This window comes from Haemorhous mexicanus, chromosome 3 (assembly GCF_027477595.1).
Source record: "Haemorhous mexicanus isolate bHaeMex1 chromosome 3, bHaeMex1.pri, whole genome shotgun sequence".
Classification (NCBI taxonomy): domain Eukaryota; kingdom Metazoa; phylum Chordata; class Aves; order Passeriformes; family Fringillidae; genus Haemorhous; species Haemorhous mexicanus.
The window spans coordinates 41,926,504-41,942,768 of NC_082343.1; the positions used below are offsets into that span (position 1 = coordinate 41,926,504).

Here is a 16,265-nt window from a genome sequence, read left to right on the forward strand (position 1 = left end):
TTTAATGTGAAATTGTGAGGAAAGTTTAGTTTTGCTGTTAGTATGTAAATATATAGGCTTAAATAGTCCTGGGTCTTTAAAGTAATGAATCTTGTGCTCTTTAAGGGCTTTTAAATATAGTCTACTTTAATAATTCTCATAAATTGCAATTTTCACAGGTTTTTTTTGCACAGATTTTTCTTTGAAAAGGAAGGACAGGTTTTGGTTTGGAGTAAAAATCAAGCTATACTTGTCAGCTCAGGCAATAACAATATTGAATAAAGGAAAAATTGAATGAAATAACCAAATGGGAAGGGGAACCCTCAGAGGAAAGTGTCCTTGAGTAAAGATAACAATATTGTCCGAGCACAACATTAATCAAAAAGAAAAGCTTAATTTTTGTTCATATGTAGATTTTTTCCTTCTCCCCAAGCCGCTACTGAACAAGTATCTCACAGCAGATTTGTCAATCAGAAACTAATGTTTAGCGATGTCCCAGTGTACCTTGGGTCACTTAGACCCAGCCTACTCCCACTTGTAAGATGACTATTTTAAATACAGTGTTTTTATTTTTCTATAATCTTAAATACTGTATTGTGTGCTCTTTTCATACTGTGACAAATCTGGGAGAGCTAACCATGGTTGAACAATTTAGCTTTCAGGGGCTGTGTTTCTCAGAAAAGCAGTATGTGTAGTTTGCGAAACTTTGTCATTGTTTTCTGAACTTCCAAAAGGTTTCAGGGGAGCACCAGACCCCTTTGTATGGATTCCTGCAGATTCCTTTTTTTTTCCCTGTTGGTAAATTTTGGGCAAGTAGGGTAAAGCAAGTAGCTATTTTGACAAAGTCTTTCAATTTTTATAGCATCTCTGAATCACCAGTTGTTAATGAAGCTGTGCCTTTTGCCACAGCTCAGTGTCTTGAATTGGTGTCTTAAAATAATTTCCTGCTACTTTATTGGCCGGGTTGTCATCAAGGACAGAATACTGCTGTGTCTAGGAAGGCATGGTGCTGCATTTATCTCTCTACATTATGAGCAGTCTGGATGCAAAATTAGTCTTGAATTTTAGCTTTGTGGATTTTCCCCAAGTATAGTGTAACATGGCATATTCCAAATTCATGTATTAAACTTCTGGAGACCCCTGGAATATGGACTTAGAAGGTAAATAAAAAAGCAAAACTGAAGCATGAACAGAAAGAAGTGCTGTGAAAATGTCACTTGATGGTAACTGGTGTACTCCAGCACTGGTGGAAATTGCCATGGATTTAATTTCTAGCAATTGTATTTCATTAAAAATGGTTCCAGTAAAACAAAGGGAGAGTTTTAGAAAGCCATGAAATATTTTCCTGTATACATATGTTTACAATCTGATTCCTTTTTAGTTTCAGTTCTTAACAGAAAATATTAATTAGCAAAAACAAAGTTAAAGAGAATGTTTAATTATTTGAAGAGAAAGGATACTAAAACAGATTTTCATTTTGGGGTAGTTAAAGGTAAGAGTAATAAAAGAATAAAAAAATTTCTCACACAAAGCCCTAGGGTCATTTCAGGATTTTGTGTGTTGGGTAAGTACTACTCTTGCTAGATTTTAAAACTAAGAAAAATCTATTTCTGTTTAGAAGAAATTATTTTTTCAAACTTATGGAACCCAGGATTGGCCTGACAGCATCTCTTCGTGTAGCATATGACTGTCTCTTACCAGTGTGTTAGCAATATTTTATGTAAATTCATATTGCTTGTTCCCAGACAGCCTAATTGTTTGTGCAACGTTTCTAGGAGATTTATGGGAAAACTTGTCTCTCAGGCCTTTTAAAAAGTATTATTTGGCTTCCTGTAATCATATTCATAACAGAATTTTCAGGAATCTTGTAATTTGATAGAACTCTTCTCTTTAGAACATTTTGTAATGAACACATAGAGGATTTAAATTTCACTTTTTTCCCCATTCCCTTCCAGGTACCTGGTTCATTGTCTGCAGTCAGAGCTTAATAACTACATGCCAGCATTCCTGGATGATCCAGAAGAAAATAATCCTCAGAGGCCTAAAATAGGTTAGACTACTTGATCTCTGCTGAATTTGGTCCCTTAAACCTGTATCTTCCTTGTGCCAGGGATTCTGAAAGTGGCTGCTGTGCTCCAGATGCAGTCTCGCAATGCGGAGTGTATAGGAAGGATTGCTTCCCTCTCTCCCTCCTGCTAGCTGCACTGCTGCTGACTCAACAGCTCAGTGTGCAACTGATACCTTTCAAGCAACAACACACTGTTCAATCACATCCAACCTGATGTTTACTAGGATCTCTCCATAATTTTCATCAGGGATATTTTCTGTTCAGGTGGCACCTGTCCTGTGCTGTTGCATAAACTTACTCTGTCCCACATGCAGGACTTGACAGTTGCCTTGGACCTTTGTGAAATCCCTGTCGGCCCATTTCTTCAGCCCTTCTGAAAAATGCTGCTGCTCTTCAGCATATCAGTATTTTGCCCCCTCTTGATATCATCTGTGAACTTGCTGAGAATGTGCTCCATCACATTGCTCAGATCATTTATTAAAGGCATTAATTAAACAGTATCAGTCTCCCCTCAAAACATGAGGGAAGCCCCTAATCTGTGATTGCCAACTGGACATTGTATCTGCAAAGCTACCAAGTCCTACTGTCCAGTCATGTGTTGCCGTCAGTTTATCCAGTCCTCACCTTGGCAGTTTCCTCCCATAACTGTAGAGATGTTATGGGAGAACATGTCCAAGACCCTCCCAGCTACTAAGGTCAGGTTGACTGGCCGTGTAGATTCCTGCCAGGGTTCCCTGCTGTGATACTTGAAACATGATGCTTGCCACCAGAACACCCTGCTCAATGTGTGCTATCACCCTGTGTCTGTAATCCTGGCTCAATGACTGTGCTCAGGCTTCTAATGCCTCAATAATTTAAGGAAAAGTGATCTGCAGAGCAATTAAACAGAGCATTCTGTTGAACTACTAAAATTTCATAGATACTTTCTGGTACTTGAGGTATTAAGCTTTCTGTTCTTGCTTCTTCTCCTGCATTGAGCCTTTAAGGAAGACTGAAGACTGTGTTTGCAGGGCCATGTACTGTGAGAGTACTTCTGGGGACACAAATCCAGAAAATGTAGCAAACTGATACTGGAATAAAAGCAGATGCTGTTCTTATTTCAGTTATTTTTGAGCTGCATTATAGATTTCTTATAACCTACAGATATTTTTTTCAGACACAATCCTGAGTTTCAATTCTAAAAAAACTAATGGTCTCTTCAAAAGAGATTTCCAATTAAAAGTGTTGCTTTAAAGAAGACCTGGAGGTAAATGTATTGCTTCCACTGGGAAGCGTATGAGGGTGTTTGCTCTTAGTGATGCTAATAGTAGTCCCTGTTGCTTGTTAGGTAATATTGCAGTGGAGTAATTGGAAAATGGGATTTTGAAGTGTTTTAAAAATCTGATGTGTGAAAAGAAGGTACGTTCTATACTTCAGCTACATCATACAATGCAAATAACTTCAGCTGAAATTTCTAAGTACTTAGAAGAAGCTATGGAATAATTAGAATATGCATTTGAAACAGTAGAATATAAAGTTTGCATAGAAGAACAGAATATGAGCTTGTTATAAAAACTAATAGAAAAATCAGTTTACTGAAGTAAGAATGTGATTTAAATGTTGGGTATAGCCAGTTATTTACTTGTATGATAAATATTTTCCCCAATAATTTATTTTCATTTCAGGGGTTACGTTCCACCTAGCATTTTAATGTTGCTCTGTCTTTAAAATCATGGACCAGTAAGTGTATTTCTGAAAGACACTTACTTTCATAGATAAATACATATTCTTACATTCATAATTAAATAAACGTCAGTTCTGCCTAGCGTTTACCAGCCTGACTCAAGTGTCTTTGTGTTATTGCCTAAACCAGGTGTACTCTGCAGTTTGTGAACATGAGTGACTTTTTGTTTTATCTCTGTAGATGATGTGCTGCATACCTTGACTGGAGCCATGTCCCTGTTGCGACGATGCAGAGTAAATGCTGCTCTGACCATACAGCTCTTCTCCCAGCTCTTTCATTTTATCAACATGTGGCTTTTTAACAGATTAGTTACAGCCCCAGATTCAGGGTTATGTTCACATTACTGGGGAGCTATCATGCGCCAACAGCTTGGCCACATTGAAGCCTGGGCAGAAAAACAAGGTTTAGAATTGGCTGCTGATTGCCACCTGAGCAGAATAGTACAGGTGAGTGTATTTGTGATTAACACTTCTCACATATTTGTATATTCAAAGACAATATTTGCCTATGCTGTGTTCCTAGAAAATAGCATGTGGACAAGTATAGTTTGAGTGAGTCAATCCTGGAATGCTGAGGTAACATTGAGGTAAAGACTCAAAACATGTTTTCAGTACTGTTAATGTTTAAGTTACAAGTGAAATTAATAGTGAACATGGCTGTTAAATTTCCATTTATAAGACTGAGCTGTAACTATACCGAACAGAGACGGGAAGAGCAGCTGAAAAATTGATATGCTTCATTTGTTACAGATTTAATATTAATTCATCTTTATTTAGGGTTTGTTTGGGGAGGCTATTGATGTTGCTTCTGTTACAAATCTGTCTTCTTGCTTTCTCTTTTCCCGTATCTAAAGAGCATTTAGACACAAGGCTTAAAGTTTTATTCTGGTTTGAATTTGTCATCTGGGACTTTTTTCTCCTCTCTAGGCAACCACATTGCTTACCATGGACAAATACTCACATGCAGATGTTCCAAATATTAACAGTACTTGCTTTAAGCTGAATTCTCTGCAGCTACAAGCCTTGTTGCAGAATTATCACTGTGCTCCAGATGAACCACTCATCCCAACAGTAAGTCTCTTCTATCACTCATTGTCCAGTTTTAACATACTGGAGATAAAAAACCACTGGCTTTGAATAGGTATCTTACCTTTGGTGGATGTACTTCACTGACTCAAGCAGGGTGTAAACAAGAATCTCTTACGCTGAGTTGGAAAGGAAGGTACCATTCCCTGTTGGACATATTCTGGAAGGTGTCACTGCATCTTACACCATTTGTAATGAAATACAGAAAGATGCTAGAAGAGAGGACTAAGCACTCCTAAAATCTGGTTCTGTGTAACCAGAAGGAACAAAGTTTGCTAATTTGTAGAAATCAAAAGAAAGCATCAGAAACACTACACTTTTTGACATGTAGGAGGTAAATATTGAGGGATCTTGAATCCCTTCATACAAGCAGCAGACAGATTGTCTTTTGATTAGCATATTGATACCTGGAATTTGTATGTATATGTATGTATAATGTTGATTTTTGGGACTGTTTTTTTCTTGATAACTAAGATGACTGACTATTCTAAGTTTTATCCATGCCAAAATTCAAAAGACAGCTGTGTTATTGCAGAATTGTAAAAAACACTCTAAAAAAGGCAGAGGTAGTCTAATATTTATATAGCTGAATGCATTATCTACAAAGTCCATCTTTTATTAACTTTGGATACATTTTTTTATTAAGTCAGAAGCACTAATACAACAGCTCAAAGTTGTTGGGGGAATGGGAGGAAGGACATGTAGCTTGGAGATGTTTTTATGTATTGGCTACCAAATTAAAAAGTCTTTTGCTGAAGAACATAACCTATATTACCTGTTTACACAGAGGTAGCATTCCACAGTTGCTTGGGTTTTTTTTTATTATTATTATTATTATTATTATTATTATATCAAAAACATGCACCACAGGGTTGGAAAATACTGAAGAAAAAATGAGAGCATCTGTTTAATTTGCTAATATTTATCTATGGGTTTTCATAAAATAAAGCAATGCAGTGTACTGACTGTACATAGCAGAGCCAAAGCTGATTTTTCTTGCAATCTTAGCATCTTCTTAATATAAGGTTTTTTAACTTAATAAAATGATCACTTTGTCGTAACAATGTCTTTCTGCCTTCTGTCCAGGAATTGATAGAGAATGTAGTAACTGTTGCAGAAAATACGGCTGATGAACTTGCTCGCAGTGATGGCCGAGAAGTTCAGCTGGAAGAGGATCCTGACTTACAGCTACCTTTTCTCTTACCAGAAGATGGCTATTCCTGTGATGTTGTCAGAAATGTTCCTAGTGGTTTACAAGAATTTTTAGATCCACTCTGTCAAAGAGGTTAGTTCTTTTGTTGTTTTGCAATGATCTGTGTAGCAAACACAGAATGCAGAATATATTTTAGTAAAGTGTAAGCAAGTGTTTCTTTGTGTATGATTGTCTTTTTATACTATGTTCTTCAAGTGTTTGCTTTTGCAAGCCATTAAAATTATTAAGGCTTTTTTAATCCTTACCCTTTCCCCCTTTCCCTTTCTTTCAATTTCAAGGTTCTAAGTAAGCAGTGCTGAGTTACTAGAGCCTGCTGAAATATTATTTTGCCTTAGCTCCAAAACTTTTGATTTTTAAAATTAATGTGAATTGAGTAGTTAAAATCAAAAATTTTTTTACTCATCAGCTGATTCCATGTAATATTAAAAAACCCCATGAGGTTAAAATAATTCTTTCACTGATGATCAGTGTAATAACTTATGGTTTGGGCATTTGTAGTCCAACAGAATTTCAGATGACAAGTAGATGATAGATCTTGTGGTTGCATGAAACTCACTTAAACTTGTGGAAGTAAAGCAGGGGGGTCTGTCTGAGCATCTTCAGTAAATGAACAAGTTATAATCTTTATTTGGTGCTACTCAATTTTATTAGAATTTCTTGATTTTCTGCTTAAAAGCAGTTGTTTAAAATAAAATTGTACAGGAATGTCTGTACTACAGTGAACCTTTGCAGTTGTTGCTTCCAACTTAGTATATAGAAAAGCTGTATTCTTGCATTTAAAAGAAAAGTAGGAAACTTTCTGTTTTGAAAGTCCAGTTAGTAACAGAGGGTAATTTTGAGACTAGAGGAGCTTAGTAGAATAAATTATTTAATTAGTAAATATAATTTGTTGCCATAAAAATGGCTGTACATTCATTATAAGTAAAGCTTTTTTAATGCATATGTTCAAAATTTTGCTTTTTGGGTATCCCTTAAATTATGCTGAGGGACTTTTTGGAGTGAAACAGTGTAAACTGAATAGCTGAAAAATGGTCTTTATGGTGAGGAGAATATAATATATTTGGATGGAGTGATTAATAATTTCTGTGTGATATGTGTTCTCAGTGTCCCTGATATAGCAGAAAATGTTGGATATTTCTGAACTGCTGTGGCTTCTTTTTCAAAATTCTAGGAATTTTTCAAATAAAAAAAAGTAAATCAAACTAAATACCTGTTAATTGCAGTGCTGTATTTAAAATTGAATTGTATTGAATGTACACAGAGCTTCTCCTCTGCTAAATCTATGTTGAGACTGGTTAGCTAGACCCTCTGCAAAGCAGATTTCTGTAGCACTGTTTTAGTGAGAGTTCTGGTAGTTTGTATTCTAAAAAATGATTTGGCATTTCATGTCTCTTCTGAATCTGGTTGTTGCAGCCTTGGAGTTTTTTGTGAGCTTGCAGTGTTTTTAAATAAGTATGTTTCTGAGAAACAACATCTATAGAGCTATAGGATTTTGTAGGTAATAGCATAAAATTGCAGCAAAGCCCATAATGGCATCTGAGATATAAGATTTGACATGTTAATAAATATAAAAAGATTAATATTATTTTATTTTAATTAATCCCTTGACAAAATACCATGAGTATATTGACATTACTTTTTCTTTTAGGCTTTTGTAGACTAACACCTCATCCACGGTCACCAGGCACATGGACAATATACTTTGAAGGTGCTGATTATGAAAGTCACCTGTCCCATGAGAATGCTGAGCTGGTAAGTATTGATTCAGTGAATAATTACTGACTGCAATCTTGGCAAGGCATTGAGTTTTATGTGATCAGTTTTAGCCCTTATTAGGAAGAATAGGCTTCATTGTTAAACATGTAGTTCATCAGTGCGTTGGTGCATTTAAGGAACTGTTTGGAGATTTTTTTAAAGTCACTGTTTTTCTAGGCTGTAGCATGATTATAATTTTCACATAAGTAAACTTTGGCATATTCCCCCAATCAGAGAATAAACAATGAAGAAATTTCTTCTAAACACAGACAAAAATATAGATGGATGTGGATCTATAAATAACTTATGGAACTGCAGGGTGCTTTTATTTATAATTTGGCAGTTACCAACCAAATATTTAATATTAAGTTCTAGTCTGGTGCTTTTTCCTGGGAGAAAAAAAAAATCTTTAGTTTTCCTTTACATTATACTTACTAAAAAGGGTCTCCCTTCAGTGCAAGATACGGGGTTTTTTATTTTCTGTTATAAGGGTTGGTTTGTTTGTTTTGTAGTGGATTTTTTCTGCTTGTCTGTTTGAATATCAAAGTTACAGAACAGCTTGGTTTTGGAAGGATGGTGGCTTTATTTGAAATACTTTTTAGAGCAACTAAACAGAAATAGATAATATTTTAATTAGTATTTTCAGCTTAAAAACTACTTGCATTTCTAATACTTGAACTCGGTCAGAAACTACTAATATTTTTTTAAATTACTCTCCTTGGTTTATATTTTTACTTATCATGGGTCTTGTGGAACTTGCAGTTATGTTTCAGTATGAATACAAGGTAATGTGCTCCAGCTGACATTCTTCAGCTCATGAAGATTGGGATTAAAACTTTTTGAGTTGAGGAACTGGCAATGTTGAAAGATATATTAAAAAAAATTACTGAACATGTCTGGGGACTCTGGCTGTATTCCAAAGTATTCAGAAGTGAAATTTTTTGGAACTTTATTTCAAAGGTTTAATTCTGCCTTTTTAATGAATTGGCTTCTTCATAATTCTGCAAAGATAATATCATCTTCTAGATGCAGCACTAAAAATTGAGCTTTCTGTGTAGATCACCCTCACCGTTGTAATAGGGGCCTGTGGAGTCTGAACTTCAGTTTTTGTTAAAAGTTACTACAATTTTATAGATCGGTTACATTTTGATTTCTGATTCATTAATAATCTACTGAATTAAAGAAGGAGGAACAATGAGTAGACCTCAAATTTCAGTGGTGTAGTATAACACAGGTGTAGTACTTAATATGAATCCATATTAATTAAATGTTAGCTATTCTACCTGTAAAATAGATATTTTCTTTTTTCCCCTTCACTATTTGATAGGCTCAGCCTTTGAGAAAAGAACCTGAAATTATCACTGTAACACTAAAAAAACAAAATGGAATGGGACTGAGCATCGTTGCTGCCAAGGTATGGAAGTCAGTTTGTTTAAGTCTTATTGAAAAAAGCCTGCTGTGGAAAATGTAAATGGAAAAGGTCTGTTTCCCTTAAGTTGTTTGTGCACATTGTGTTGATCATGCTTTTATTCTGGTTGGGAAATGTTTCTGTAAAATACAGAGATGGGGACAATACAAGGGAAGACATAATATGTATGTAGTTATTATGGCACTTCAATTCAAACCTCGGCTCCAGGTTTATTCTGTTTTTTCAGAGCCAAAAGTTAGCAGTGTTATTAAATGGAATTAGTAAACAGGTGTATTTAGCACTTGTGCTGAAAGTAAAGAAGTAAACACAAAGAATGTGTGGGTAAATTGGTGAATAAACAAAACTATTCAAATGTATACAATAAAGTTGGAATACTTTCTGCCATGAACACAACACCTTTTCTTTTGTGCAGAATAGAGGTGCAAGAATGGATTCAGTTTTGTTTCTTTACAGTGGAGACCTACTTTGTAATAGCCAAAATTGTGGGTGTGTGCTGTAGCTAGTAGCAATGCATAGTAATGTATAGAATGCACATACAGCTCCAGCCACCAGATGGAAGACTCCACTAGTTGGTTGGTTTTGCTTTATTAACTGAATCAAGTAGCAGACATAATCTTTTGAGTTTAAAATTTGTTATAAATTATGCAACAGTGATACTGAAAAGTCTGTGTTGTGATTAGGTGGTATACAATAGATGGAATAAGTCTTTCCTAATATCTCTTCACTGTGCAGTATGTGAATCTTCAGAATACTGTGGTACTCCTTGGCACTTAGTGCATGAGCTGAAAACAAGATTGTTTGACTTTTAAGTTACCTCACATAGTTAATTGCTTCTAAACAGCACTGTTTGGTTTTTTTATTTTTTTTTTACAACCTTCACTCATTTCATAGTCTGTTCTTGAAATGGTAATCTTGCATGGTATCAGCTTTTAAGAATTATTTCTGACATCTGTAAGAAATATCTGGTGTCAGGTGAATAGTTCTAAACAATCAGCAATTATTAAGGAAACAGTTCAGGGTCTGGAAAGTCAATTTTCTGCTCTGATTTTAGTGGAGTGGGTTAATAATTTGAGAAGCAAATACTTGTTCTTGACACTGGATTAAATACCTATCAGACTTCTGACTGCCATCTACATTTCTGTTGAATGTTTCAAAATGTGCCATGGAAGTAATTTTTTTTACACTTTACTCTGTGAAATCTAATTTCTCATCTAGAGTGAAGCAGCATATTACAGGGGGAGAAGTTTCCTTTTTCATTGGAACTGGCTGCTAGATGTTGATTTAACAACTGACATTTAACTTCCATTAGCAGTATGCAAGAGTGCTGCCAGTCAGTGCATAAGGTTGATCTGAAACTTTTTTACAAGTTAATTAATACCATGATTTCTAACATCTGTAAAGGAATACAGTCATGGAAGAACAGTTTTCATCTGCACAGTTGCAGAAACATTGGTTCAGGCAGTCCTATTTTATCTTAATGTTGTGTGCTGCCCTAATATTGGAATTCTGATATAAAAACAGTCATGTTTTAAATCTTGCTCTGAAATAAGTAAGAAACTGATTTTTTTTGTTTTGGTGTATGTACAATAGAAACTTCTTTTAATATGAAGTCATGTTCATTGGATATGAAGAATGTTCATTGGATTGAAATGATTGTATGCATTGTATTGCTGTAGTAGTTAGGTAGGATTATTTTCAAGAGGTTCACAGTTGCATACTGTGAGTAATTACCAGCGTTCCTTTTCCTGTAATGGGCTTCATTTAAAAAAAAAGAGTAAAGAAGAATACAAAGAATACCCAAGCATTAGTTTTCTCAATCTGGTCAGGGCAGAACAGCTCAGAGAATTGAGTGAGTTTGACTGAGAAGCTAGCAAGGGTTGGTGCATTTTTTTCTTTCTATTCCTTAGATTGTTGATATTTCCTAGCATATTTTTCTACATGTCTCAAGTAGTATATCTTTTAGCAGCATAAAAGTTAAAATTCTTTTTTAACTTTGAAAATGCAGGAAGAAGTCCAATAGACTATTTGTAAAAATTTTCGAAACATTAACTGGATGGAATGCCTAAAATGAGAGGTAGAGGCAAGTATGAGAATAGATCCAGATTTTTCTAAACTTTCTAATAGTAAAAAGGTTGGCTGTTAGGTGCTCACAAAGTTGAAGAAATTAAAGCTCTTACTTTCAGAAATACCTAGTTGCTGCTGCCCTGCACAGGAACCCAGTTTGATTGCTGACCCAGTTGTGTTTAATGAACTGTTGGTTTCTACAGTGCTTCGAAAGGGGCTGTAGGAGTAGAAAATGCAGCTGGTCAACAGGCCCTGCTCCAACCAGTGAAGGACAACCCTGAATCTGTTTAGCTTTTGTTAGGAAAACAGTTCTTTTCCTGGGATGTATTTCCTGAATACTTGCTTTCAGTAACATGTTGTGAGAATACCTTTGCATGTCAGTGCTGATCTGCCTTTCTTGTTACGGGGCTTCTCATACTTGTCATGGGCTTTGGATTGAGTTTGTTGACATGCAGCTTGATTATATTCTAGAGGTGGACAAAATGGGCAGATTCACAGGAGATCATAAAGAAAAATAATACCAATGGACTGCTTTTCTTCCTTCTACCCATTGCAAAAAAATGTGTGCTTTCCTAGTAAATCTCTGTTCAACTGAGGAAACATCTAAAAAATTTGTAATCTAATGATTGAGTTTTTATTAGTTTTGAGGTTTTATTGGCTTAAGGTTTGTGCCAATTAATGACAAAATTAGAAATCATACCTTATATAATACCTTTACACCAAATGTTCCTAATTATCAAGTGATTGTTACGCCTTCTCTTCTGCTATCAAAAAACAAGGACTGAAGTTGAAGCAAAGGTTGTACAAGAAAAGAAGGAATGCAACTTGCATTGAAATGCCGTGCACCTGCTTATTCTTAGGATAGAAGTATTACCTTGGGATACTAGGTGTTTGCAAACATGTGTACGTTAATATAATTAAAACCCAAACAAAACCTGAAGAGGTGAGTCAGGGAGGATATGAAAGTGTCACGTCCCTGGGGAACTGTGTGTTGGATCATCTTCCCACCTAGAGACACGTAAAATGTTTAAGTGCATTACTTCTTTCACTTTCTAATCACAACTACTCATATTTTATTTAATTAGAAGTTTTAAAGGCCTGCTAGGAGTGCCAGAGAGAGCAGAAATTCAGTGCACCACCTAATTCACCTCGCTTTGGTGTTATCTGAGGCAGGACAGTGCCTCTGAGCAAATATGTACTAAGTGCATAAGCTATATGCAAGCGTAGCGGAGAAAACAGGTTTACTTATGAAACAGCTGTTAGCTTCCAGAGCACTGTAAACAGTGCTGTGCTTGTTTGGGTTTTGTTTTGTTTTTTATAAATTGAGAAAATACCTAACAGCAATTCTTAAACGGAATGCTTTAAACCAGTTTTTATTTTTATTTAAAATTAAAGTGTATAGCTTCATATATGATCCAGAAGAATAACTTCTTGTTCTGCCCTTTGGTAGATATTGCATGTTTTCTTACAGTAATACTCTCTAGCTTTATTAGCAATAGCTTTTGTAATGGAATATGGAAATGTAGTTAGTAGGAGTGGTCGGGCATAGGGAACAGGGAACAGTGTTGCTTTTTGAGGTTTTGTGCAGTCTTTGGTTGCTCTAACCCTGAAAGATGTTTTGATGTTAAAAGCTGCCAGATTCCCAACCACATTGTGGTTAAATTTTTATGAAATCCAGATGATTTGGAAGCTGCGTGTGCATGCAGTTTACTTTAAAAATATATCACTTTTTTGGGGGCTTTTGCATGTGACTTCTTAGCCATCTGTGGGCCAGCACATTACTTCCTGTTTAATTTGGAGGTTTTTTGTCTTTAGTACAAAAGGGCTCCCTTTTTGTTTTTCTAGCAGTTTTCAGAGTTTAATAAAGCCTCTAAAGTAAATGGAAGTCAGAACAGCATAACTGATTACGTAAGAGTCTGAATATTGTATTGGTTATAGCTGGTGTTGATAAATGCTACACTGTGTCATAGCATCGAGCTCCGAGTTATCTTGATGGGTATCTTGGAAAATCCAGCAGACTAGAGCTGGTGGTTGCTGTTGAGGGCTGGAAGAGAAGTGGAGAATTGTTTTTTTTCTTTCAAGGATCTGTAGTCCCGGAGATCAAAATGTGGTTTTCTGTTGTTGGAAGAACAGAATCCATGGTAAGTCCGTTCAGGTTTCTGTTGGGACTGTTTTTCTCTGAAGTTTTACTATCCCTGTACTTTTTCCTGCTCTCTTGCCTGTTTAAACCTGCCAGTAGTTACTTGTTCATGTAGCAAGTATGTAATACAGCATGCAGTTAAATATAGTCAGATGTTAGTAGCTAACTTTCTAAAATCTAGAAGGAAAAAACTAATTTTTTAGCTTGTTCTTCATATGTACTTCTGAAATTTGTGGAAGTGACTATTAATATTTAAAGTTTCAGGTGTGATAACTACTGTTTTACTGTGCCAGAGCATGAATAGCATGACCTGTGATCTGTTTACTTGTCATATTAGTTGGCTTTAATCCAGGTTTCTCTAAAAGTCTGTTTTCCTCTTAAAAAAAATCTTAGTAGAAAAATTAAAATCAGTGTCCCAAGCAGTGTAAGATTTTTAATACTCTCTAGACTCTTCTGGAAAGATCAGAACATTTAAATTAGTTGCAGTTAGGGTGTCTTATTGATCACATTCACAGAGGAGAGGCATTTAAATTCTGTTTAGATTCCTACTGCACGAAAGAAAGGATTCCCATGTCCTGCAGGAAGTTTTGTTGATTAATCTTTGCATGCTGGTTATACTCATTAGTGTATTGTGATTTAGTTCATTAAAATACGGCACACTTCTACTTCTTGTCCAGTCGTCTTTTAGTATTATCAACAGAAAAAATTACCTTAAAATATATGCAAGGACCTTAAAATGCATATGTATATGGCCCCACTGGCACATAAAGCAGAGTGTATTTTCTAGGATTTTTTAACGGGTAGTCAGACTAGGTAGTGCTTACTGAAATAGTGTGAGAGGTGATAAGGTATTTCTTTTTTGATAGAAGCATTTTAAACATGTGTATGACAGTTCAGCAGTAAATACTCCAGGGAATGGACTTACTGTTCTAAAAACAAATTTGTAACATCTTACCCAGAAATAATTTGCATTATTTGGCAACCTTTGTTGTTCTTAAGGATAAGCTAAATGATTCTAACTTGCCTTAATTTCTAAACCACTGTTTGTCATTTTATATTTAGCAGTCAGTTCAAGGTGTTAAATTTAAGGAGGGTTTCAGACTACAGGAATATCAATTTTAAAGTAAAATTTTTATGAAGGTTTTTTTGACAAGTATCTTGTAGGAGGTCCATGTAGAAGGAACAGGTTAAACATTAATTTAATTATTTTTTCCCAAAATTGAAAATTATGCTTATAGTTAATTATACTGGTAACAATATACAATTGTGAATCTAACCTGTGTTTGCAAATACAGAGAGTTTATAGGATTTTTTTTTTACTTTGTTAGCTTTTTACATGTGTTCTAGGTCTTAAGATTTCAAATACCTCAGCATTTAAAGCCTTCCTGTGACTGTGTTTCCTAAGTATTTAAGGAAATTTTCTGGCCTCTCCTCCCAGCATGACTGAATTGAAATGTTTCAGTAATAAGATTTAAAATTTTTTGAAGGTGGTTTTTTATTGGTTTTATTCTTTTTTTTTCTTTTTTTTTTTTAGTGTTCAGTACTAAACTACTAAACTAAACTGCTGGTTTAGTAAACTGGAAGCCTAACGGGCTTCTCAGGAGGACCTTAGGGGAAATAAAGTGTATAATTCTCATTTTCAGGACAGATTTCTCAGTCTCACAGAAATAAAATAGTATGTAGTTTGCCAGTTTAGTTTTCATCATGAACAAATAAGTAGCTGCGTGTTAGCAGTTTGCCTGGTTTTTGTTGATTCCTAACTTCCAGCAGTTTTTGCTTAAATTTTGGTGCCCTGTAAATGTTGTACAAATGTTTTTTTAATACTTTTATGTGCCATGTAAAATCTGAAGGTTACACAATCACAGTGTGATTGTTCTTCTCAGTAGTTGTGAGACCTCAGCTCTGCTCAGGTGGAGTGGGTTTTGTCTTATTTATTCGCTTGTATTTAGATTAATACTGCATCTAGGTGGTGACTCAGACATTTAGGCCTTCTGAAAGAAAGTGTGTTTTAAAATTCATGTGCCATTTCCTCATTGCACTGAGACCCTGTGTATGCAGGCACTTCTTAGCATGCCTGCTAAAACTGTAGTGCACATATCTCTGTAGCTAGAATTCCTGTACCACGCTTCTTTAAATTCTGGCATTCTAATAACTTTGAAAATTCTGTTTAGTTACATGTTAATACAGATTTTTTTTTTTTTTTTTCATATTAATGGAAAAGACTTTTGGAACTTGGAAAGTTCTGTGTTGACTTTTTGCTGTATGAGTAATACTCTCAGTTGGAGTAGGAATTTAGGTACTTAATAAGTCTGTGTTAGTGTACACACTGATCCAGGATTATGTTGTATCCATCTGAAACTGCAGAGCCTGCATTATGTGGAAGTTAATGTTCTGGGTTTTTTGGGTTGTAATTTATCCTTATAAAGGCAAGTGCAATTTCTTTGAAAAAGTGCAGAGATATAGGGTGTTTTTTTTTTTTTCCCCAAAATAAATTGCCCAGTATGTCTTGCCTGTGAAGCCTAATGCAGACATGATTAAGCTGAACCATAGGATCAGAATTGCCTTACCAAGGAAGAGCATCACAGAACCTGCAGTACAACTTGTAGATTTGTACATAACTCTGAGTATTATTAGTGTGTCAGTGCTCATGGAGTATTTATATCAGATGTACATTAAAAAGTTAACCCTTGTCTGGTGAAACAGAGCTCAAGCAATATATTTTCCTTGAGCTCAATGAAAGGTTTTTCCTTTGAAACAAAAGAGAAGTGGAATCAAACAAACAGGCTCATGTATTTAATATCTTTTTTTT

General features: G+C 35.2%; 1 protein-coding gene across 19 annotated transcripts in view; it reads left to right on the top strand.

The window, feature by feature from the left end:
- Nucleotides 1-16,265, top strand: part of AFDN (afadin, adherens junction formation factor) — a 116,402-nt gene that overhangs the window by 65,419 nt on the left and 34,718 nt on the right. For all 19 annotated transcript variants that reach the window (XR_009485762.1, XM_059841500.1, XM_059841510.1 and 16 more), the window contains 6 exons: nt 1,935-2,029; nt 3,951-4,216; nt 4,697-4,840; nt 5,942-6,140; nt 7,717-7,820; nt 9,151-9,237. Coding sequence is in view for 18 of the 19 variants with exons in the window: in XM_059841500.1 (XP_059697483.1) it covers nt 1,935-2,029; nt 3,951-4,216; nt 4,697-4,840; nt 5,942-6,140; nt 7,717-7,820; nt 9,151-9,237 (895 nt within the window). In the remaining variant the exon portion in view is untranslated. The remainder of the gene's footprint in view (nt 1-1,934; nt 2,030-3,950; nt 4,217-4,696; nt 4,841-5,941; nt 6,141-7,716; nt 7,821-9,150; nt 9,238-16,265) is intronic.